The 22985-nt window shown below is 52.3% G+C and overlaps 2 protein-coding genes across 4 annotated transcripts in view; one reads left to right on the top strand and one right to left on the bottom strand.

The window, feature by feature from the left end:
• The window catches only part of TBXAS1 (thromboxane A synthase 1), an 86913-nt gene extending 79315 nt beyond the window's left edge, over window positions 1-7598 (top strand). For both annotated transcript variants that reach the window (XM_073650488.1, XM_073650487.1), the window contains exons 11-14: window positions 27-115; window positions 3194-3331; window positions 3402-3564; window positions 3730-7598. In XM_073650488.1, coding sequence (XP_073506589.1) covers window positions 27-115; window positions 3194-3331; window positions 3402-3564; window positions 3730-3804 — 465 coding nt within the window. In that variant the 3' untranslated portion in view covers window positions 3805-7598. The remainder of the gene's footprint in view (window positions 1-26; window positions 116-3193; window positions 3332-3401; window positions 3565-3729) is intronic.
• LOC141164857 (uncharacterized) overlaps window positions 1-22985 on the bottom strand; it is a 235785-nt gene that overhangs the window by 83350 nt on the left and 129450 nt on the right. The window lies entirely within an intron of this gene.

The raw sequence follows: 22985 nt of genomic DNA, 5'->3' as shown, positions 1-22985 counted from the left end.
ATGGTGGTGAATGCCTCTCATTGTAGGACGGCGCCGACTACAACACGGTGCACGATCTGCCCTACATGGACATGGTGATCTCCGAGTCCCTGCGCATGTATCCCCCCGCGTTCAGGTGAGCGTCGGTCTGTAGCTTCACCTGCATTACTCCACTCACATCCAGAGCTGCGCTCTTCCTTTTCCATTATTATTGCAGTCGCGGCCAAAAGTTTTCAGATTGACACAAGTTTTGAATTTCACAATTTGCAGCTTCAGTATTTTCCGCTTTTAGTCAGATGTTTATATGGTTACCGACCCAAACATTGTGAGAGACCCCCCTCCATGGATGAGAAGACCCCACATATTGTGAGTGACCCCCTCCATGGATGAGAAGACCCCACATATTGTGAGTGACCCCCTCCATGGATGAGAAGCCCCCACACATTGTGCGTTAGCCCCTTCAAGGATGAGAAGCCCCCACACATTGTGCGTTAGCCCCTTCATGGATGAGAAGCCCTTGTGACTCGCCCCCTGGGCCGTGGGGCACCCGGAACCGGGCTTCAGTGCGATGCTGGGAGTAGTAGTTGCAACCCGATCCCGTGGCTCAGGGTGGTCAGACCAAATGCTGTGGCAGTCTATTTGTAGGGTTATGAATGTCCGACTACGCCACCCGTGGATTGTGGTCAGGGATGACCGCCGCTGCAAGGCAGACCGCTGAGGCTGGTGTTAGTGTGCAGCACAGGGATAGGATAACTCCCCACGGGAAGAGTGTAGCCTCAGGGCAATGTATGTGGATGCTGGGGGTGATGGTGCAGGCGCAGCATAAATCACACAGAGTCCAATGATGCAGTCCAGGGTCTTTTACTCACAGTTGTTATCCAAGTCACTTCCGTCGGCAAGGACTGCCCGAGCCATGCTGCGTCCACCAGGTGAGGGGCTCGGTCAACCCCCAGGCAATTCAGGAGTATGGCACAGGACCCCCTTCTGTCCTTTCTCTGGCCTCTCGTGCCCCACCAGTGTCCTGACTTCTATCCAGCTGCCGCGGATCTATGCGGGCAAACGTTGGCCCCTGTTTCCCGCTATCCTATATAGTGCCTTCCTAGCAGGTTTGGCGGGGGGTCGCACCAATAGATGATCACGACCTCCGGTTCTTGGCTGAGGGATGATTTACCTCCACCAACTTGGGAATCCGGTACCCTTCCACGGCCTGACCCTTCACCCGATATAACGCGGGTTTGCAACAGTTACTGTCCATTCTGCTCTCTTAGGGTCCCTTCTGCCTTCTTGTTTCTGGAGCCTTTCTACTCCTCTGTCTCTCCTCTTTCCTTCCTTCTCTTTCTTCTCTCTGGCTCCGGCCTTCACCCTAGGCCTGCCTCGTGGAGCTGAGCTCAGGCTGAGCCACAGCTCCCTGTCAGCCCTCTCTGGCTGAACTACTTCTCTGACCACTGACTAAAGATGGCTCCCACCTTTTATCTGCTTCTCTGTGTGAGCCCAGGTGACCAGCACCCAATGAGCTCCTTCCTATGCTCAGAAACCGTCCCCTTCTGCTCCTACATCACTGGATTCTCTCCCCCCTCCCCACTCCAGCCAGGGACATGGTCAGTTGTGCCTACAATTATATGGGAGCACCGTCGAGCTGTCCCCCGGAAATGGAGTGAGTGTGTGTATGCAGCTAACTGAGCCCTGGTCCACACTCCATCCTTACCCGGGAGTGGAATATCACACCTCTGGTTGAGGTGCAATACCCCTGTAGCAACCGAACGCTCGGGGCGCAACACTTGTATATTGTGAGTGCCCCCCTCCATGGATGAGAAGCCCCCGCACATTGTGAGTGACCCCCTCCATGGATGAGAAGCTCCCGCACATTGTGAGTGATCCCCTCCATGGATGAGAAGCCCCCGCACATTGTGAGTGATCCCCTCCATGGATGAGAAGCCCCCACATATTGTGAGTGATCCCCTCCATGGATGAGAAGCCCTCATATATTGTGAGTGCCCCCCTCCATGGATGAGAAGCCCTCGTACATTGTGAGTGATCCCCTCCATGGATGAGAAGCCCCCACATATTGTGAGTGATCCCCTCCATGGATGAGAAGCCCCCGCACATTGTGAGTGATCCCCTCCATGGATGAGAAGCTCCCACACATTATGAGTGATCCCCCCCCCCTCCATGGATGAGAAGCTCCCACACATTATGAGTGATCCCCCCCCCTCCATGGATGAGAAGCCCCCACACATTGAGTGACCCCCTCCATGGATGAGAAGCCCCCACACATTGTGAGTGACCCCCTCCATGGATGAGAAGCCCCCATACATGACTGGCCTCAGGAGGCTTTATTGCTGGCAGAGACAGGGCTGATGGCAGTGTCATCTTCTCTTCTCCAGAGAATCATTCTTCTAGACGTCTCAAACAGTCTGAGGGGCTTCATCCGGGAATATTACCCCCCCACCCGTCCAATCCCTGTACTTCCTGCAGAATATCAGTCTGTCCTCAATGTTTTCCTTGGAGAGAAGTGGTTTCTTTGCTGCACTTCTTGACACCTGGCCACCTCCAAAAGCCTTCACCTGCCTGCTGCCATTCCTGAGCAAGCTCTGCACTGGGGCTGAACCCATCCCGTAGCTAAATCCTCTTTAGGAGACAGTCCTGGCACTTGCTGGACTTTCTTGGGTGCCCTAAAGCGTCTTCACAGCAACTGGACCTCTCTCTTTTTTTTTTTTTTGAGGTTCATGATGACCTAATAAATGGTCGATTTAGGGGCAATCTTACAAGTAGCAATGTCCTTGCCTGTAAAGTCCCTTTGATGTAAAGCAATGATGATTGTACTTGTCTCTTTGGAGATAATCACCGATAACAGAAGAAGACAATGATGACTTATACTACTCTAGACACATCCAGAGCTGCATTCGCAAGTTATTTGCTACCTCATGTTTATTACTCTACTTAACTCCAGAGCAGCATTCACAACTTTTGTCGCTGCATCATATCTTGTACTCGAGGCACATCCAGAGCTGCGCTCACAATTTATATATTGCATCCAGAATGATCTCTACTTGCAATCTGTTGGGGCTGTGATGCAGAGCATGATGAGGGATGTAGTACCTGTTGTGTAGAGATGCAGGCATGACATTTTGCAGCCTGGGAGTCAAGAGATGAGCAGAATAGTGAATGCTGCTCTGGGTGTGATACATAGTAAGTGGTGCCCTTTTTCCTCTAGGTTTGCCCGGGAAGCGGCTGCCGATTGCACAGTGATGGGGTGTAAGATCCCGGCTGGGACGGTGCTGGAGATTCCTATTGGCTGCATGCAGAATGACCCCCAGTACTGGGAAGAGCCCGAGCGCTTCAGACCCGAGAGGTAACGATATGGCGATATGTGCACAATATGGCAGATCAGCATGGTGCCATTCATCTGGATCTTCCTGCAGATTCACGGCGGAGGAGAAGCAGAAGCGTCACCCCTTCCTCTACTTGCCGTTTGGGGCCGGGCCCCGCAGCTGCATCGGGATGAGACTCGCCATCTTGGAAGCCAAAATCACCTTGTACCGGATCCTGCGGACGTTTCGCTTCGAGACTTGTCCCCGTACTCAGGTGAGGATCCTTGATATCTCTCTTACAGACTTCAATCTGTAGCTATGGGAGCATGCTGGGAGTTGTAGTGCTCCACGGATTGGGCGCCATTGATACTGAATGAGTGATATTTAGGGACATAGAGGATGTTACCCAGAACATTAACCATTTGCATCTTTCTTGCAGATTCCGCTACAGGTCACCGCAGTGTCCACCCTGAGGCCGAAGGATGGAGTGTATGTCAGAGTGGTAGCTCGCTAGCGCCCCCTGTAGATGCAAACAGTGCACTCAGCACCAGCCATATCATTTACTGGTGAAGTGTGTCAGGAACATTGTAAATGTCCACAATAAATGTTGCCCCCTAATACCAATATTGACTATGAGTTCAACCCCTAAATAACCCCAACTTAATCTAACAAGGTGCTGGGGTCCTCGTTACACTATCAGTGCCCCAAAACAACCTCAGAGTTACATGGTAGAGAATGTGAGAACCTGCAGCCACCACTAGGGGGAGCTCCCTGTCTACAGAAATACATAAGATCCTGTCTACATCCACCACTAGGGGGAGCTCCCTGTATACAGAGATGCATGATAAAATTCTGTCTGCAGCCACCACTAGGGGAAGCTCCCTGTATACAGGGATACATGATAAGATCCTGTCTGCAGCCACCACTAGGGGGAGCTCCCTGTATACAGAGATACATGGATAAGATCCTGTCTGCAGCCACCAATAGGGGGAGCTCCCTGTATACAGAGATACATGATAAGATCCTGTCTGCAGCCACCACTAGGGGGAGCTCCCTGTATACAGAGATAGATGATAAGATCCTGTCTGCAGCCACCACTAGGGGGAGCTCCCTGTATACAGAGATGCATGATAAAATTCTGTCTGCAGCCACCACTAGGGGGAGCTCCCTGTATACAGAGATACATGATAAGATCCTGTCTGCAGCCACCATCAGGGGGAGCTCCCTGTATACAGAGATACATGATAAGATCCTGTCTGCAGCCACCACTAGGGGGAGCTCCCTGTATACAGAGATACATGATAAGATCCTGTCTGCAGCCACCACTAGGGGGAGCTCCCTGTATACAGAGATACATGATAAGATCCTGTCTGCAGCCACCACTAGGGGGAGCTCCCTGTATACAGAGATACATGATAAGATCCTGTCTGCAGCCACCACTAGGGGGAGCTCCCTGTATACAGAGATACATGATAAGATCCTGTCTGCAGCCACCACTAGGGGGAGCTCCCTGTATACAGAGATACATGATAAGATCCTGTCTGCAGCCACCACTAGGGGGAGCTCCCTGTATACAGAGATACATGGATAAGATCCTGTCTGCAGTCACCACTAGGGAGAGCTCCCTGTATACAGAGATACATGATAAGATCCTGTCTGCAGCCACCACTAGGGGGAGCTCCCTGTATACAGAGATACATGGATAAGATCCTGTCTGCAGCCACCACTAGTGGGAGCTCCCTGTATACAGAGATACATGATAAGATCCTGTCTGCAGCCACCACTAGGGGGAGCTCCCTGTATACAGAGATACATGGATAAGATCCTGTCTGCAGTCACCACTAGGGAGAGCTCCCTGTATACAGAGATACATGATAAGATCCTGTCTGCAGCCACCACTAGGGGGAGCTCCCTGTATACAGAGATACATGGATAAGATCCTGTCTGCAGCCACCACTAGGGGGAGCTCCCTGTATACAGAGATACATGATAAGATCCTGTCTGCAGCCACCACTAGGGGGAGTTCCCTGTATACAGAGATACATGATAAGAACCTGTCTGCAGCCTCCACTAGGGGAAGCTCCCTGTATACAGAGATACATGATAAGATCCTGTCTGCAGCCACCACTAGGGGAAGCTCCCTGTATACAGAGATACATGATAAGAACCTGTCTGCAGCCTCCACTAGGGGAGCTCCCTGTATACAGAGATACATGATAAGATCCTGTCTGCAGCCACCACTAGGGGGAGTTCCCTGTATACAGAGATACATGATAAGAACCTGTCTGCAGCCTCCACTAGGGGGAGCTCCCTGTATACAGAGATACATGGATAAGATCCTGTCTGCAGCCACCACTAGGGGAAGCTCCCTGTATACAGAGATAGATGATAAAATCCTGTCTGCAGCCACCACTAGGAGGAGCTCCCTGTATACAGAGATACACGATAAGATCCTGTCTGCAGTCACCACTAGGGGGAGCTCCCTGTATACAGAGATACATGATAAGATTCTGTCTGCAGACACCACTAGAGGGAGCTCCCTGTATACAGAGATACATGATAAGATCCTGTCTGCAGCCACCACTAGGGGAAGCTCCCTGTATACAGAGATACATGATAAGATCCTGTCTGCAGCCACCACTAGGGGGAGCTCCCTGTATACAGAGATACATGATAAGATCCTGTCTGCAGCCACCACTAGGGGGAGCTCCCTGTATACAGAGATACATGATAAGATCCTGTCTGCAGCCACCACTAGGGGGAGCTCCCTGTATACAGCGATACATGATAAGATTCTGTCTGCAGCCACCACTAGGGGGAGCTCTGTGTATACAGAGATACATGATAAGGTTCTGTCTGCAGCCACCACTAGGGGGAGCTCCCTGTATACAGAGATACATGATAAGGTTCTGTCTGCAGCCACCACTAGTGGGAGCTCCCTGTATACAGAGATACATGATCAGATCCTGTCTGCAGTCACCACTAGGGGGAGCTCCCTGTATACAGAGATGCATGATAAGATCCTGTCTGCAGCCACCACTAGGGGGAGCTCCCTGTAAACAGAGATACATGATAAGATCCTGTCTGCAGCCACCACTAGGGGGAGCTCCCTGTATACACAGATACATGATAAGATCCTGTCTGCAGTCACCACTAGGGGGAGCTCCCTGTATAGAGATACATGATAAGATCCTGTCTGCAGTCACCACTAGGGGGAGCTCACTGTATACAGAGATACATGGTAAGGTTCTGTCTGCAGCCACCACTAGAGGGAGCTCCCTGTATACAGAGATACATGATAAGATCCTGTCTGCAGCCACCACTAGGGGGAGCTCCTTGTATACAGAGATACATGATAAGATCCTGTCTGCAGCCACCACTAGGGGGAGCTCCCTGTATACAGAGATACATGATAAGATCCTGTCTGCAGCCACCACTAGGGGGAGCTCCCTGTATACAGAGATACATGATAAGATCCTGTCTGCAGCCACCACTAGGGGGAGCTCCCTGTATACAGAGATACATGATAAGATCCTGTCTGCGGCCACCACTAGGGGGAGCTCCCTGTATACAGAGATACATGATAAGATCCTGTCTGCAGCCACCACTAGGGGGAGCTCCCTGTATACAGAGATACATGATAAGATCCTGTCTGCAGCCACCACTAGGGGGAGCTCCCTGTATACAGAGATACATGATAAGATCCTGTCTGCAGCCACCACTAGGGGGAGCTCCCTGTATACAGAGATACATGATAAGATCCTGTCTGCAGCCACCACTAGGGGGAGCCCCCTGTATACACAGATACATGATAAGATCCTGTCTGCAGCCACCACTAGGGGGAGCTCCCTGTATACAGATATTTAAGTTGTCTTTCTTTGTACCTTGCTGTGAGATCTGCCCCCTGGTGTCAGGTCAGCATTACTGCAGCTTGTATGGTACCCCGGCTGTCTGCTTGCTGTCAGTGATAACATTTATCGGTTATAGCCAGAAACGACAAATCTGTCAGGACAGTTTCACGGATGAAGTTTTGTTGGTTCACTGACACATTGTAGCAAACCATCAGGCTGACAGATTCTTGTCCACAGTCACACGGCCACAAGCCCTCGGCTGGCAGAAGTGACAGGTTCTTCATTTCTGGCCGCCGATCGCTCACAGCAGCAGCAGAAGAAGAAGAGCGTCAGAGACTGAACCAAGGCTCTCCGGTGGCTCCTGCTGTTTACAGGACACCGGCCCTTTAATTACCAGAATGGTGGCGGCTCTTCGCTATTTTCCACTGGTTTCATATAAATCTATTTTTGAAGTAAATTTGTGGTTTGTGTTTTCTTTTACATTAAATCTCGTGAGACTCTGATAATCCAGAACCCTGGCCCTGACGAGGATGATCCGGAACCCCGGCTATGATGAGGATGATCTGATGATCCGGAGCCCCGGCGCTGATGAGGATGATCTGATGATCCGGAGCCCCGTCGCGGATGAGGATGATCTGATGAGCCGGAGCCCCGGCTCTGATGGGGATGATCCGGAGCCCTGGCTCTGATGAGGATGATCTGATGATCCGGAGCCCCGGCGCTGATGAGGATGATCTGATGATCCGGAGCCCCGGCGCTGATGAGGATGATCTGATGATCCGGAGCCCCGGCTCTGATGAGGATGATCTGATGATCCGGAGCCCCGGCGCTGATGAGGATGATCTGATGAGCCGGAGCCCCGGCGCTGATGAGGATGATCTGATGATCCGGAGCCCCGGCGCTGATGAGGATGATCTGATGATCCGGAGCCCCGGCGCTGATGAGGATGATCTGATGAGCCGGAGCCCCGGCTCTGATGAGGATGATCCGGAGCCCCGGCTCTGATGAGGATGATCCGGAACCCCATTGCCCTAACGAGGATGATCCGGAACCCCGGGGCTCTGACGAGGATGATCCGGAACCCCGGCCCTGACAAGGATGATCCGGAACCCCGGCTATGATGAGGATGATCTGATGATCCGGAGCCCCGGCGCTGATGAGGATGATCTGATGATCCGGATACCCGGCACTGATGAGGATGATCTGATGAGCCGGAGCCCCGGCTCTGATGGGGATGATCCGGAGCCCTGGCTCTGATGAGGATGATCTGATGATCCGGAGCCCCGGCGCTGATGAGGATGATCTGATGATCCGGAGCCCCGGTGCTGATGAGGATGATCTGATGATCCAGAGCCCCGGCGCTGATGAGGATGATCTGATGAGCCGGAGCCCCGGCTCTGATGAGGATGATCCGGAGCCCCGGCTCTGATGGGGATGATCCGGAGCCCCGGCTCTGATGAGGATGATCCGGAACCCCGGGGCCCTAACGAGGATGATCCGGAACCCCGGGGCTCTGACGAGGATGATCCGGAGCCCCGGGGCTCTGACGAGGATGATCTGGAGCCCCGGGGCTCTGACGAGGATGATCCGGAACCCCGGGGCTCTGACGAGGATGATCCGGAACCCCGGCCCTGACGAGGATGATCCGGAACCCCGGCTATGATGAGGATGATCTGATGATCCGGAGCCCCGGCTCTGATGAGGATGATCCGGAGCCCCGGCACTGATGAGGATGATCTGATGATCCGGAGCCCCGGCTCTGATGGGGATGATCCGGAGCCCCGGCACTGATGAGGATGATCTGATGATCCGGAGCCCCGGCTCTGATGGGGATGATCCGGAGCCCCGGCTCTGATGAGGATGATCCGGAGCCCCGGCACTGATGAGGATGATCTGATGATCCGGAACCCCGGCTCTGATGGGGATGATCCGGAGCCCCTGCTCTGATGAGGACGGTCCAGCGAGGTCTCTGCAGACAGAACGGCTCCGCTCTAATGGGAAGGTGTTGACAGGATTTTGGAGGCGTCTGTGGGGATTTTGCCACTTCATCCAGAAGAGGATTTGTGGGGCCAGACCCTGATGTTGGGTGGAGGCCGGGGTCACAATCTCTGGTGTTGGATGATGCAGGGGGTCCGGGTTCTCTGTGGTCAGTCATGTTCCCCCCATGTCTGTATGAAGCTCATGCTCTGAGCACAGGAATGGTGGACAGAGGAGGCCATCAGCGACAGAGACGTGCGATCACGGCACAGAGCACGTCTCCTCCAGAGTCCAATGATGGCAGCTTTACACCACCGCATCAGACACTCGGCATTGTGCTTGGTGTACGGCTGAATGCAGCTGCTCGGACAAGAAATTACCTTCCAGTCACCTCCAAAGCTGCAGTCACTATTCTGCTGTTACATCATGTCTTATCCTCCAGAGCTGCACTCACTATTCTGCTGTTACATCATGTCTTATCCTCCAGTCACCTCCAGAGCTGCACTCACTATTCTGCTGTTACATCATGTCTTATCCTCCAGTCACCCCCAGAGCTGCACTCACTATTCTGCTGTTACATCATGTCTTATCCTCCAGTCACCTCCAGAGCTGCACTCACTATTCTGCTGTTACATCATGTCTTATCCTCCAGAGCTGCACTCACTATTCTGCTGTTACATCATGTCTTATCCTCCAGAGCTGCACTCACTATTCTGCTGTTACATCATGTCTTATCCTCCAGTCACCTCCAGAGCTGCACGCACTATTCTGCTTTTATGTAAGGAGACAAGCCACTGTGGAACCAGAACAGTATGGAGGTATGGAAGAGGAAGGAGGCGTGGCAGAGGGAGGAGGCGTGGCAGAGGGAGGAGATGTGGCAGAGAGGAGGAGGTGTGGCAGAGGCATGAGGCGTGGCAGAGGGAGGTGGCATGGCAAAGAGAGCAGGAATAGTAGAGGGGAGGAGGCGTGGCCAGGGGAGGAAGCGTGGCGGGGAGGAAGCATGGCAGAGGATGTGTGGCAGAGGGAGGAGGCATGACAGAGGGGAGGAGGCGTGGCAGAGGGGATGAGGCGTGACAGAGGGGATGAGGCGTGGCAGAGGGAGGTGGCGTGGCAGAGAGGAGGCATGGCAGAGAGGAGGCATGGCAGAGAGGAGGCGTGGCAGAGAGGAGGCGTGGCAGAGAGGAGGCGTGGCAGAGGGAGGAGGCGTGGCAGAGGAAGGAGGCATGACAGGGGAGGAGGCGTGACAGAGGGGAGGAGGCGTGGCAGAGGGGAGGAAGCGTGGCTGAGGGAGGAGGCGTGGCAGAGGAGGTGTGGCAGAGGGGAGAAGGCGTGACAGAGGGAGGAGGCATGGCATAGGGAGGAGGCATGACAGAGGGAGGAAGCATGGCATAGGGAGGAGGCGTGTCAGCGGGAGGTGGCGTGGCAGAGAGGAGGAGACTTGTCAGAGGGAGGAGGTGTGGCTGAGGGAGCAGGCGTGGCAGAGGGAGGAAGCATGGCATAGGGAGGAGGCGTGTCAGCGGGAGGTGGCGTGGCAGAGAGGAGGAGACTTGTCAGAGGGAGGAGGCGTGGCTGAGGGAGCAGGCGTGGCAGAAGGGAAGAGGCATGGCAGGGGGAGGAGGTGTGGTAGAGGGGAGGAGGTGTGGTAGAGGGGAGGAGGCATGGCAAAAGGGAGAAGGCGTGCCAGAGGGAGGAGGCATGGCAGAGGGTAGGAAGCGTGGCAGAGGGAGGAGGCGTGGCAAAGAGGAAAAGACTTGGCAGAGGGAGGAGAGGTGGCATAGGGAGGAGGCATGTCAGAGGTGTGGGAGCGGGAGGTGGCGTGGCAGAGGGGAGGAGGCGTGGCAGAAGGGAAGAGGCATGGCAGGGGGAGGAGGTGTGGCAGAGGGAGGAGGCATGGTAGAGGGGAGGAGGCATGGCAAAAGGGAGGAGGCGTGCCAGAGGAAGGAACATGGCAGAGGGGAGGAGGCGTGGTAGAGGGAGGAGGCGTGGCAGAGGGGATGAGGCGTGGCAAAGAGAGCAGGCATGGTAGAGGGGAGGAGGCGTTGCAGAGGGGAGGAGGCATTGCAGAGGGGAGGAGGCGTGGCCAGGGGAGGAAGCGTAGCAGAGAGGAAGCATGGCAGAGGAGGTGTGGCAGAGGGAGGAGGCGTGGCAGAGGGGAGGAGGCGTGGCAGAGGGGAGGAGGCGTGGCAGAGGGGAGGAGGTGTGGCAGAGGGGAGGAGGCGTGGCAGAGGAGGAGGTGTGGCAGAGGGAGGAGGCATGACAGAGGGGAGGAGGTGTGGCAGAGGGGAGGAGGTGTGGCAGAGGGGAGGAGGCGTGGCAGAGAGGAGGCGTGGCAGAGGGAGGAGGCATGACAGAGGGAAGGAGGCATTGCAGAGGGGATGAGGCGTGACAGAGGGGAGGAGGCATGGCAGAGGGGAGGAAGCGTGGCCAGGGGAGGAAGCGTGGCCGAGGGAGGAGGCGTGGCAGAGGAGGTGTGGCAGAGGGGAGGAGGCATGGCAGAGGGAGGAAGCGTGGCAGAGGGAGGAGGCGTGGCAGAGGGAGGAGGCATGGCAGAGGAGGTGTGGCAGAGGGGAGGAAGCATGGCAGAGGGAGGAGGCGTGGCAGAGGGAGGAGGCGTGGCAGAGGGGAGGCGTGGCAGAGGGAGGAAGCATGGCAGAGGGGGGAAGCATGGCAGAGGGTAGGAAGCGTGGCATAGGGAGGAGGCATGTCAGAGGGAGGAGGCGTGGCAGAAGGGAAGAGGCATGGCAGGGGGAGGAGGTGTGGTAGAGGGGAGGAGGCATGGTAGTGGGGAGGAGGCATGGCAAAAGGGAGGAGGAGTGCCAGAGTGAGGAGGCATGGCAGAGGGTAGGAAGCGTGGCAGAGGGAGGAGGCATGGCAGAGAGGAAAAGACTTGGCAGAGGGTAGAGGGGAGGAGGCATGGTAGTGGGGAGGAGGCATGGCAAAAGGGAGGAGGAGTACCAGAGTGAGGAGGCATGGCAGAGGGTAGGAAGCGTGGCAGAGGGAGGAGGCATGGCAGAGAGGAAAAGACTTGGCAGAGGGAGGAGGGGTGGCATAGGGAGGAGGCATGTCAGAGGTGTGGCAGCGGGAGGTGGCGTGGCAGAAGGGAAGAGGCATGGCAGGGGGAGGAGGTGTGGCAGAGGGAGAAGGCATGGTAGAGGGGAGGAGGCATGGCAAAAGGGAGGAGGCGTGCCAGAGGGAGGAGGCATGCAGAGTGTGGGAAGCGTGGCAGAGGGAGGAGGCATGGCAGAGAGGAAAAGACTTGGCAGAGGGAGGAGGGGTGGCATAGGGAGGAGGCATGTCAGAGGTGTGGCAGCGGGAGGTGGCGTGGTAGAGGGGAGGAGGCGTGGCAGAAGGGAAGAGGCATGGCAGGGGGAGGAGGTGTGGCAGAGGGAGGAGGCATGGCAGAGGGAGGAGGCGTGGCAGAGGAGGAGGCGTGGCAGAGGAGGAGGAGTTTGATCAGGACTCTGTGGAGAGTGTTGTCAGGGAAATGAGCTGAGGAGATACACAGCCTGTGTGCAAGTTCTGAGGTGATTGTGACCCTGGAGAGGGAGACGGGAGGAAAAAACAACAGCAGCGTCCGGAGCTCCTGTCAGGAAGAAAGGTGCCGCGTATCTGCCCGGCCCAGACGTCGACAGTCAAGCCCCGAAGACCCGAGCGACGCCAGTCAAGGTTCCTCACCTGAGTGACATCAGTGGACAGAATGCGAGCAGGTTGCGGCGTCACGGCTCTCTCTCAGACGTTTGCGCCAGTGACAGGACGTCGCCGAGGCTCCAGAGCTGTCAGATCGGAGATTCACGGTCGAGCCGGCGACCAGGAAGGACGGGAGACGGGCGGTTACCTCTGACAGGGTCATATAGACCCGGGCACGGATAGCGGGAAATACAGGAGTCAGCCGGGACCAGCAGACGCTAGACTGACATCGCGAAAGTGGATAGAGAGTTACGGGGGAAATGTGCAGCGAGTTGTGATAGGAACAGAGTATTGCCAAAGCTTTAAAAGTCTGCCCTCGCCCAGTATAGTTAATGACAATCTACTTCCCCTTCCCTCCAGAAGATCATTGTAAACTACCAGCCCCTGAATTCTAGTGCATTCTGATCATTTATTCTGTTATGTGATTTACTGCTTACAGTAGTGTTCAGAATACCAGCAGTCCAATATAACTAACCAGAGTAATCACTGATTTTGGCATAAATTCTATCACCACATGTCACACAATTTACCAGTCGGCGCAGTAGATTGTAAGAAAACCCCCAGACTCCGCATTCATGATCTGCAGGTTTCTGACTCTGTGTATCTGAATAATTAATTGTACGGGGAGTGTTCAATATAATATCAGTGTGGAGATCAATCAGTGAGGTCAATCATTCTGTGAGGAAACAGCTGTGAATCAGGAGGCCCTTATTTAAGGGTGAAGCCAGCACATGTTGTACATGCATTTCTCCTTGAAAGCCTGAGAAATATGGGTCGTTCCAGACATTGGTCAGAAGAACAGCGTACTTTGATTAAAAGGTTGATTGGAGAGGGTAAAACTTATAAAGAAGTGCAGACAATGATAGGGTATTCTGCTAAAATGATCTCCAATGCTTTACAATGGAAAGCAAAACCAGAAAGATGTGGAAGAAAACGGAAGACTACCATCCGAATGGATCCAAGAATAGCCAGAATGGCAAAGGCTCAGCCGATGATCAGCTCCAGGATGATCACAGACAGTATCCAGTTACCTGTGAGGACTGTGACCGTGAGAAGACGCCTGTGTGAAGCTAATCTCTTAGCAACAAGTCCCCGCAAAGTCCCACTGTTAAAAAAAAGACATGTACTGAAGCGGATACACTTTGCTAAAGAACACATAAACACGCCTAAAGATAAATGGAGAAACATTTCGTGGACTGATGAAAGTAAAATTGTTCTTTTTGTGTCCAAGGGCTGCAAACAGTTCGTCAGACGACCCCCAAACTCTGCATTCAGCCACAGTACACCCTCCAGACAGTGAAGCATGGTGGAAGCATCATGATATGGGCATGTTTCTCTTACTATGGTGCCGGACCTATTTACCGCATACCAGGGATCATGCACCAGTTTGCATATGTTAAAATACTTGAGGTCATGTTGCCTTACGCTGAAGAGGATATGCCCTTGAAATGGGTGTTTCAACAAGACAACGACCCTAAACACCCCAGTAAACGAGCAAATACTTGGTTCCAGTCCAACAAAATTGAGGCTATGGAGTGGCCGCCCAATCCCTGGACCTTAATCCGATAGAAAACTTGTAGGGGGACATCAAAAATGCCATTTCTGAGGCAAAGACAACAAATGCCCAAAAATTGTGGGATGTAGTGAAAGCCTCCTGGGCTGAATAACAGTGACAGGAGCCAGGAGTTGGTTGACTCTATGCAACATAGATGTGAAGCAGTTCTAAATAACTGTGGGAATACAACTAAATATTAGGTTAGTGATTCACAGGAATGCTAAATCCTCAAAAAAAGAAGAGACTTATTGTGAGTTTCTAAAGACAAATGCAGACACTGCTGTTTTATAGAACAGAACAATGGTCATGTTTTGTTATTTTCTGTAAAGTAGTAAAAATTATCTACATTTCTCTTCATGTTGTGAATTAGAAAACAGCGAGCGACGTCCCCAATGCTGAAAATAACAACTAGGAGAAAGATTGTGATAAATCATGTTTGTGAACTCACTGCTGTAATAATGATGAACACTGCGGTATTTTACTATCACACATTGTGGAGAAATTGTTACCGAATAAGACGTGTTTTATAATTAATATCAGTTGTTACATAAAAGAAATATCCTGATGTTCCACCTGTGTCTCCGCTGTTGCTTTCTGGTATCTTCTTATATTTACATCATGTCTTATCTTCCAGTCACCCCCAGAGCTGCACTCACTATTCTGCTGTTACATCGTGTCTTATCCTCCAGTCACCTCCAGAGCTGCAGTCACTATTCTGCTGTTACATCAGGTCTTATCTTCCAGTCACCCCCAGAGCTGCACTCACTATTCTGCTGTTACATCGTGTCTTATCCTCCAGTCACCCCCAGAGCTGCACTCACTATTCTGCTGTTACATCATGTCTTATCCTCCAGTCACCTCCAGAGCTGCAGTCACTATTCTGCTGTTACATCAGGTCTTATCTTCCAGTCACCCCCAGAGCTGCACTCACTATTCTGCTGTTACATCGTGTCTTATCCTCCAGTCACCCCCAGAGCTGCACTCACTATTCTGCTGTTACATCGTGTCTTATCCTCCAGTCACCTCCAGAGCTGCAGTCACTATTCTGCTGTTACATCATGTCTTATCCTCCAGTCACCTCCAGAGCTGCACTCACTATTCTGCTGTTACATCATGTCTTATCCTCCAGTCACCTCCAGAGCTGCACTCACTATTCTGCTGTTACATCAGGTTTGATCCTCCAGTCACCTCCAGAGCTGCAGTCACTATTCTGCTGTTACATCGTGTCTTATCCTCCAGTCACCTCCAGAGCTGCAGTCACAATTCTGCTGGTAGAACACTGTTTTAGTGACCTCATCATCATCGTGGCTCAGATTTAAGTCTCACAGCAGATCCATGGTGATGACATGGCGGCAGCTAACACCCGGTCAGGGCCGACTGCCGATCCTGGGCCGGTTTGGTAGTCGGCTGCATCGGCCCACGTGATATTTAATAGTGTTCTCCTCCTCTGGACACAGAGTCAGCAGCCCCTGCTCCACCGCTCCGTTTAGCAGACCGCCACCTGGTGACCAGGTTGGGGAAGTGCAGGGGACGTCAGCGCAGCGACATCACTAATTAACGAGGCCATCACCGGAGCACGAGCCGCAGGCAGCACAGAGGGAAAACTATTAGAAAGAGGCACAGGGGGCGCTATTACTGTGTAGGTAATGAGGCATTGGTACTATGAGGAGGCACAGGGGGCGCTATTACTGTGTAGGTAATGAGGCATTGGTACTATGAGGAGGCACAGGGGGGCTATTACTGTGTAGGTAATGAGGCATTGGTACTATGAGGAGGCACAGGGGGCGCTATTACTGTGTAGGTAATGAGGCATTGGTACTATGAGGAGGCACAGGGGGCGCTATTACTGTGTGTAGGTAATGAGGCATTGGTACTATAAGGAGGCACAGGGGGCGCTATTACTGTGTGTAGGTAATGAGGCATTGGTACTATGAGGAGGCACAGGGAGCGCTATTACTGTCTGTAGGTAATGAGGCATTGGTACTATGAGGAGGCACAGGGGGCGCTATTACTGTCTGTAGGTAATGAGGCATTGGTGCTATGAGGAGGCACAGGGGGCGCTATTACTGTCTGTAGGTAATGAGACACTGGTACTATGATGAGGCACAGGGGGCGCTATTACTGTCTGTAGGTAATGAGGCATTGGTACTATGAGGAGGCACAGGGGGTGCTATTACTGTGTGTAGGTAATGAAGCATTGGTACTATGAGGAGGCACAGGGGGCGCTATTACTATATGGAGGTAATGAGGCATTGGTACTATGAGGAGACACAGGGGGCGCTATTACTGTCTGTAGGTAATGAGACACTGGTACTATGAGGAGGCACAGGGGGCGCTATTGCTGTATGCAGGTAATGAGGCATTGGTACTATGAGGAGGCACAGGGAGCGCTATTACTGTGTGTAGGTAATGAGACATTGGTACTATGAGGAGGCACAGGGGGCGCTATTACTGTGTGTAGGTAATGAGGCATTGGTACTATGAGGAGGCACAGGGGGCGCTATTACTGTGTGTAGGTAATGAGGCATTGGTACTATGAGGAGGCACAGGGGGGCGCTATTACTGTGTGTAGGTAATGAGACATTGGTACTATGAGGAGGCACAGGGGGCGCTATTACTGTGTGTAGGTAATGAGGCATTGGTACTATGAGGAGGCACAGGGGGCGCTATTACTGTGTGTAGGTAATGAGGCATTGGTACTATGAGGAGGCACAGGGGGCGCTATTACTGTGTGTAGGTAATGAGACATTGGTACTATGAGGAGGCACAGGGGGCGCTATTACTGTGTGTAGGTAATGAGGCATTGGTACTATGAGGAGGCACAGGGGGCGTTATTACTGTGTGTAGGTAATGAGGCATTGGTACTATGAGGAGGCACAGGGGGCGCTATTACTGTATATAGGTAATGAGGCATTGGTACTATGAGGAGGCACAGGGGGCGCTATTACTGTGTGTAGGTAATGAGACATTGGTACTATGAGGAGGCACAGGGAGCGCTATTACTGTGTGTAGGTAATGAGGCATTGGTACTATAAGGAGGCACAGGGGGCGCTATTACTGTGTGTAGGTAATGAGGCATTGGTGCTATGAGGAGGCACAGGGAGCGCTATTACTGTCTGTAGGTAATGAGGCATTGGTACTATGAGGAGGCACAGGGGGCGCTATTACTGTCTGTAGGTAATGAGGCATTGGTGCTATGAGGAGGCACAGGGAGCGCTATTACTGTCTGTAGGTAATGAGGCATTGGTACTATGAGGATGCACAGGGGGCGCTATTACTGTGTGTAGGTAATGATGCATTGGTACTATGAGGAGGCACAGGGGGCGCTATTACTGTCTGTAGGTAATGAGGCATTGGTGCTATGAGGAGGCACAGGGGGCGCTATTACTGTATGTAGGTAATGAGGCATTGGTACTATGAGGATGCACAGGGGGCGCTATTACTGTGTGTAGGTAATGAGGCATTGGTACTATGAGGAGGCACAGGGAGCGCTATTACTGTCTGTAGGTAATGAGGCATTGGTACTATGAGGAGGCACAGGGGGCGCTATTACTGTCTGTAGGTAATGAGGCATTGGTGCTATGAGGAGGCACAGGGGGCGCTATTACTGTATGTAGGTAATGAGGCATTGGTACTATGAGGATGCACAGGGGGCGCTATTACTGTGTGTAGGTAATGAGGCATTGGTACTATGAGGAGGCACAGGGGGTGCTATTACTGTGTGTAGGTAATGAGGCATTGGTACTATGAGGAGGCACAGGGGGCGCTATTACTGTGTGTAGGTAATGAGGCATTGGTACTATGAGGAGGCACAGGGGGGCTATTACTGTGTGTAGGTAATGAGGCATTGGTACTATGAGGAGGCACAGGGGGTGCTATTACTGTGTGTAGGTAATGAGGCATTGGTACTATGAGGAGGCACAGGGGGCGCTATTATTGTCTGTAGGTAATGAGGCATTGGTACTATGAGGAGGCACAGGGGGCGCTATTACTGTGTGTAGGTAATGAGGCATTGGTACTATGAGGAGGCACAGGGGGTGCTATTACTGTGTGTAGGTAATGAGGCATTGGTACTATGAGGAGGCACAGGGGGTGCTATTACTGTGTGTAGGTAATGAGGCATTGGTACTATGAGGAGGCACAGGGGGCGCTATTATTGTCTGTAGGTAATGAGGCATTGGTACTATGAGGAGGCACAGGGGGCGCTATTACTGTGTGTAGGTAATGAGGCATTGGTACTATGAGGAGGCACAGGGGGCGCTATTACTGTGTGTAGGTAATGAGGCATTGGTACTATGAGGGGGCACAGGGAGCACTATTACTGTGTGTAGGTAATGAGGCATTGGTACTATGAGGAGGCACAGGGGGTGCTATTACTGTATGTAGGTAATGAGGCATTGGTACTATGAGGAGGCACAGGGGGCGCTATTACTGTATGTAGGTAATGAGGCATTGGTACTATGAGGAGGCACAGGGAGCGCTATTACTGTCTGTAGGTAATGAGGCATTGGTACTATGAGGAGGCACAGGGGGCGCTATTACTGTGTGTAGGTAATGAGGCATTGGTGCTATGAGGAGTCACAGGGGGCGCTATTACTGTATGTAGGTAATGAGGCATTGGTACTATGAGGAGGCACAGGGGGCGCTATTACTGTATGTAGGTAATGAGGCATTGGTACTATGAGGAGGCACAGGGGGCGCTATTACTGTATGTAGGTAATGAGGCATTGGTACTATGAGGAGGCACAGGGAGCGCTATTACTGTCTGTAGGTAATGAGGCATTGGTACTATGAGGAGGCACAGGGAGCGCTATTACTGTCTGTAGGTAATGAGGCATTGGTACTAGGAGGACGCACAGGGGGCGCTATTACTGTGTGTAGGTAATGAGGCATTGGTACTATGAGGAGGCACAGGGGTCGCTATTACTGTATGTAGGTAATGAGGCATTGGTACTATGAGGAGGCACAGGGGGCGCTATTACTGTGTGTAGGTAATGAGGCATTGGTACTATAAGGAGGCAGAGGGGGCGCTATTACTGTATGTAGGTAATGAGGCATTGGTACTATGAGGAGGCACAGGGGGCGCTATTACTGTCTGTAGGTAATGAGGCATTGGTACTATGAGGAGGCACAGGGAGCGCTATTACTGTCTGTAGGTAATGAGGCATTGGTACTATGAGGAGGCACAGGGGGCGCTATTACTGTGTGTAGGTAATGAGGCATTGGTACTATGAGGAGGCACAGGGAGCGCTATTACTGTATGTAGGTAATGAGGCATTGGTACTATAAGGAGGCAGAGGGGGCGCTATTACTGTATGTAGGTAATGAGGCATTGGTACTATAAGGAGGCACAGGGGGCGCTATTACTGTATGTAGGTAATGAGGCATTGGTACTATAAGGAGGCACAGGGGGTGCTATTACTGTATGTAGGTAATGAGGCATTGGTACTATAAGGAGGCAGAGGGGGCGCTATTACTGTATGTAGGTAATGAGGCATTGGTACTATAAGGAGGCAGAGGGGGCGCTATTACTGTATGTAGGTAATGAGGCATTGGTACTATGAGGAGGCACAGGGGGCGCTATTACTGTATGTAGGTAATGAGGCATTGGAACTATGAGGAGGCACAGGGGGCGCTATTACTGTATGTAGGTAATGAGGCATTGGTACTATGAGGAGGCACAGGGGGCGCTATTACTGTATGTAGGTAATGAGGCATTGGTACTATAAGGAGGCAGAGGGGGCGCTATTACTGTATGTAGGTAATGAGGCATTGGTACTATAAGGAGGCACAGGTGGCGCTATTACTGTGTGTAGGTAATGAGGCATTGGTGCTATGAGGTGGTACAGGGGGCGCTATTACTGTGTAGGTAATGAGGCATTGGTACTATGAGGAGGCACAGGGGGCGCTATTACTGTATGTAGGTAATGAGGCATTGGTACTATGAGGAGGCACAGGGGGCGCTATTACTGTGTGTAGGTAATGAGGCATTGGTGCTATGAGGAGGCACAGGGGGCGCTATTACTGTGTGTAGATAATGAGGCATTGGTACTATGAGGAGGCACAGGGGGTGCTATTACTGTGTAGGTAATGAGGCATTGGTACTATGAGGAGGCACAGGGGGCGCTATTACTGTATGTAGGTAATGAGGCATTGGTGCTATGAGGAGGCACAGGGGGGGCTATTACTGTGTGTAGGTAATGAGGCATTGGTACTATGAGGAGGCACAGGGGGCGCTATTACTATATGTGGGTAATGAGGCATTGGTACTATGAGGAGGCGCAGGGGGCGCTATTACTGTATGTGGGTAATGAGGCATTGGTACTATGAGGAGGCACAGGGGGCGCTATTACTGTGTGTAGGCAATGAGGCATTGGTGCTATGAGGAGGCACAGGGGGCGCTATTACTATATGTGGGTAATGAGGCATTGGTACTATGAGGAGGCGCAGGGGGCGCTATTACTGTATGTGGGTAATGAGGCATTGGTACTATGAGGAGGCACAGGGGGCGCTATTACTGTATGTAGGTAATGAGGCATTGGTGCTATGAGGAGGCACAGGGGGGCTATTACTGTATGTAGGTAATGAGGCATTGGTGCTATGAGGAGGCACAGGGGGCGCTATTACTGTGTGTAGGTAATGAGGCATTGGTACTATGAGGAGGCACAGGCGGCGCTATTACTGTATGTAGGTAATGAGGCATTGGTACTATGAGGAGGCACAGGGGGCGCTATTACTATATGTGGGTAATGAGGCATTGGTACTATGAGGAGGCGCAGGGGGCGCTATTACTGTATGTGGGTAATGAGGCATAGGTACTATGAGGAGGCACAGGGGGCGCTATTACTGTATGTAGGTAATGAGACATTGGTGCTATGAGGAGGCACAGGGGGCGCTTTTACTATATGTGGGTAATGAGGCATTGGTACTATGAGGAGGCACAGGGGGCGCTATTACTGTATGTAGGTAATGAGGCATTGGTACTATGAGGAGGCACAGGGGGCGCTATTACTGTATGTAGGTAATGAGGCATTGGTACTAAGAGAAGGCACAGGGGGCGCTATTACTGTATGTAGGTAATGAGACATTGGTGCTATGAGGAGGCACAGGGGGCGCTATTACTGTGTGTAGGTAATGAGGCATTGGTACTAACAGAAGGCACAGGGGGCGCTATTACTGTATGTAGGTAATGAGGCATTGGTACTATGAGGAGGCACAGGGGGCGCTATTACTGTATGTAGGTAATGAGACATTGGTGCTATGAGGAGGCACAGGGGGCGCTATTACTATATGTGGGTAATGAGGCATTGGTACTATGAGGAGGCACAGGGGGCGCTATTACTGTGTGTAGGTAATGAGGCATTGGTACTAAGAGAAGGCACAGGGGGCGCTATTACTGTATGTAGGTAATGAGGCATTGGTACTATGAGGAGGCACAGGGGGCGCTATTACTGTGTGTAGGTAATGAGGCATTGGTGCTATGAGGAGGCACAGGGGGCGCTATTACTGTATGTAGGTAATGAGGCATTGGTGCTATGAGGAGGCACAGGGGGGCGCTATTACTGTATGTAGGTAATGAGGCATTGGTACTATGAGGAGGCACAGGGGGCGCTATTACTGTGTGTAGGTAATGAGGCATTGGTGCTATGAGGAGGCACAGGGGGAGCTATTACTATGTGTAGGTAATGAGGCATTGGTACTATGAGGAGGCACAGGGGGCGCTATTACTATGTGTAGGTAATGAGGCATTGGTACTATGAGGAGGCACAGGGGGCGCTATTACTGTATGTAGGTAATGAGGCATTGGTGCTATGAGGAGGCACAGGGGGCGCTATTACTGTGTGTAGGTAATGAGGCATTGGTACTATGAGGAGGCACAGGGGGCGCTATTACTGTATGTAGGTAATGAGGCATTGGTGCTATGAGGAGGCACAGGGGGCGCTATTACTGTGTGTAGGTAATGAGGCATTGGTACTATGAGGAGGCACAGGGGGCGCTATTACTGTATGTAGGTAATGAGGCATTGGTGCTATGAGGAGGCACAGGGGGCGCTATTACTGTATGTAGGTAATGAAGCATTGGTACTATGAGGGGGCACAGGGGGCGCTATTACTGTGTGTAGGTAATGAGGCATTGGTACTATGAGGAGGCACAGGGGGGCGCTATTACTGTGTGTAGGTAATGAGGCATTGGTACTATGAGGAGGCACAGGGGGCGCTATTACTGTGTGTAGGTAATGAGGCATTGGTGCTATGAGGAGGCACAGGGGGCGCTATTACTGTATGTAGGTAATGAGGCATTGGTGCTATGAGGAGGCACAGGGGGCGCTATTACTGTGTGTAGGTAATGAGGCATTGGTACTATGAGGAGGCACAGGGGGCGCTATTACTGTATGTAGGTAATGAGGCATTGGTACTATGAGGGGGCACAGGGGGCGCTATTACTGTGTGTAGGTAATGAAGCATTGGTACTATGAGGAGGCGCAGGGGGCGCTATTACTGTATGTAGGTAATGAGGCATTGGTACTATGAGGGGGCACAGGGGGCACTATTACTGTGTGTAGGTAATGAGGCATTGGTGCTATGAGGAGGCACAGGGGGCGCTATTACTGTGTGTAGGTAATGA

This window comes from Phyllobates terribilis, unplaced genomic scaffold (genome assembly GCF_046119375.1).
Source record: "Phyllobates terribilis strain yellow unplaced genomic scaffold, ASM4611937v1 Scaffold_10__3_contigs__length_209671492, whole genome shotgun sequence".
Classification (NCBI taxonomy): domain Eukaryota; kingdom Metazoa; phylum Chordata; class Amphibia; order Anura; family Dendrobatidae; genus Phyllobates; species Phyllobates terribilis.
The sequence above is the reverse complement of the archived record's forward strand: the minus strand, read 5'-3'. Positions and strand labels throughout refer to the sequence as shown.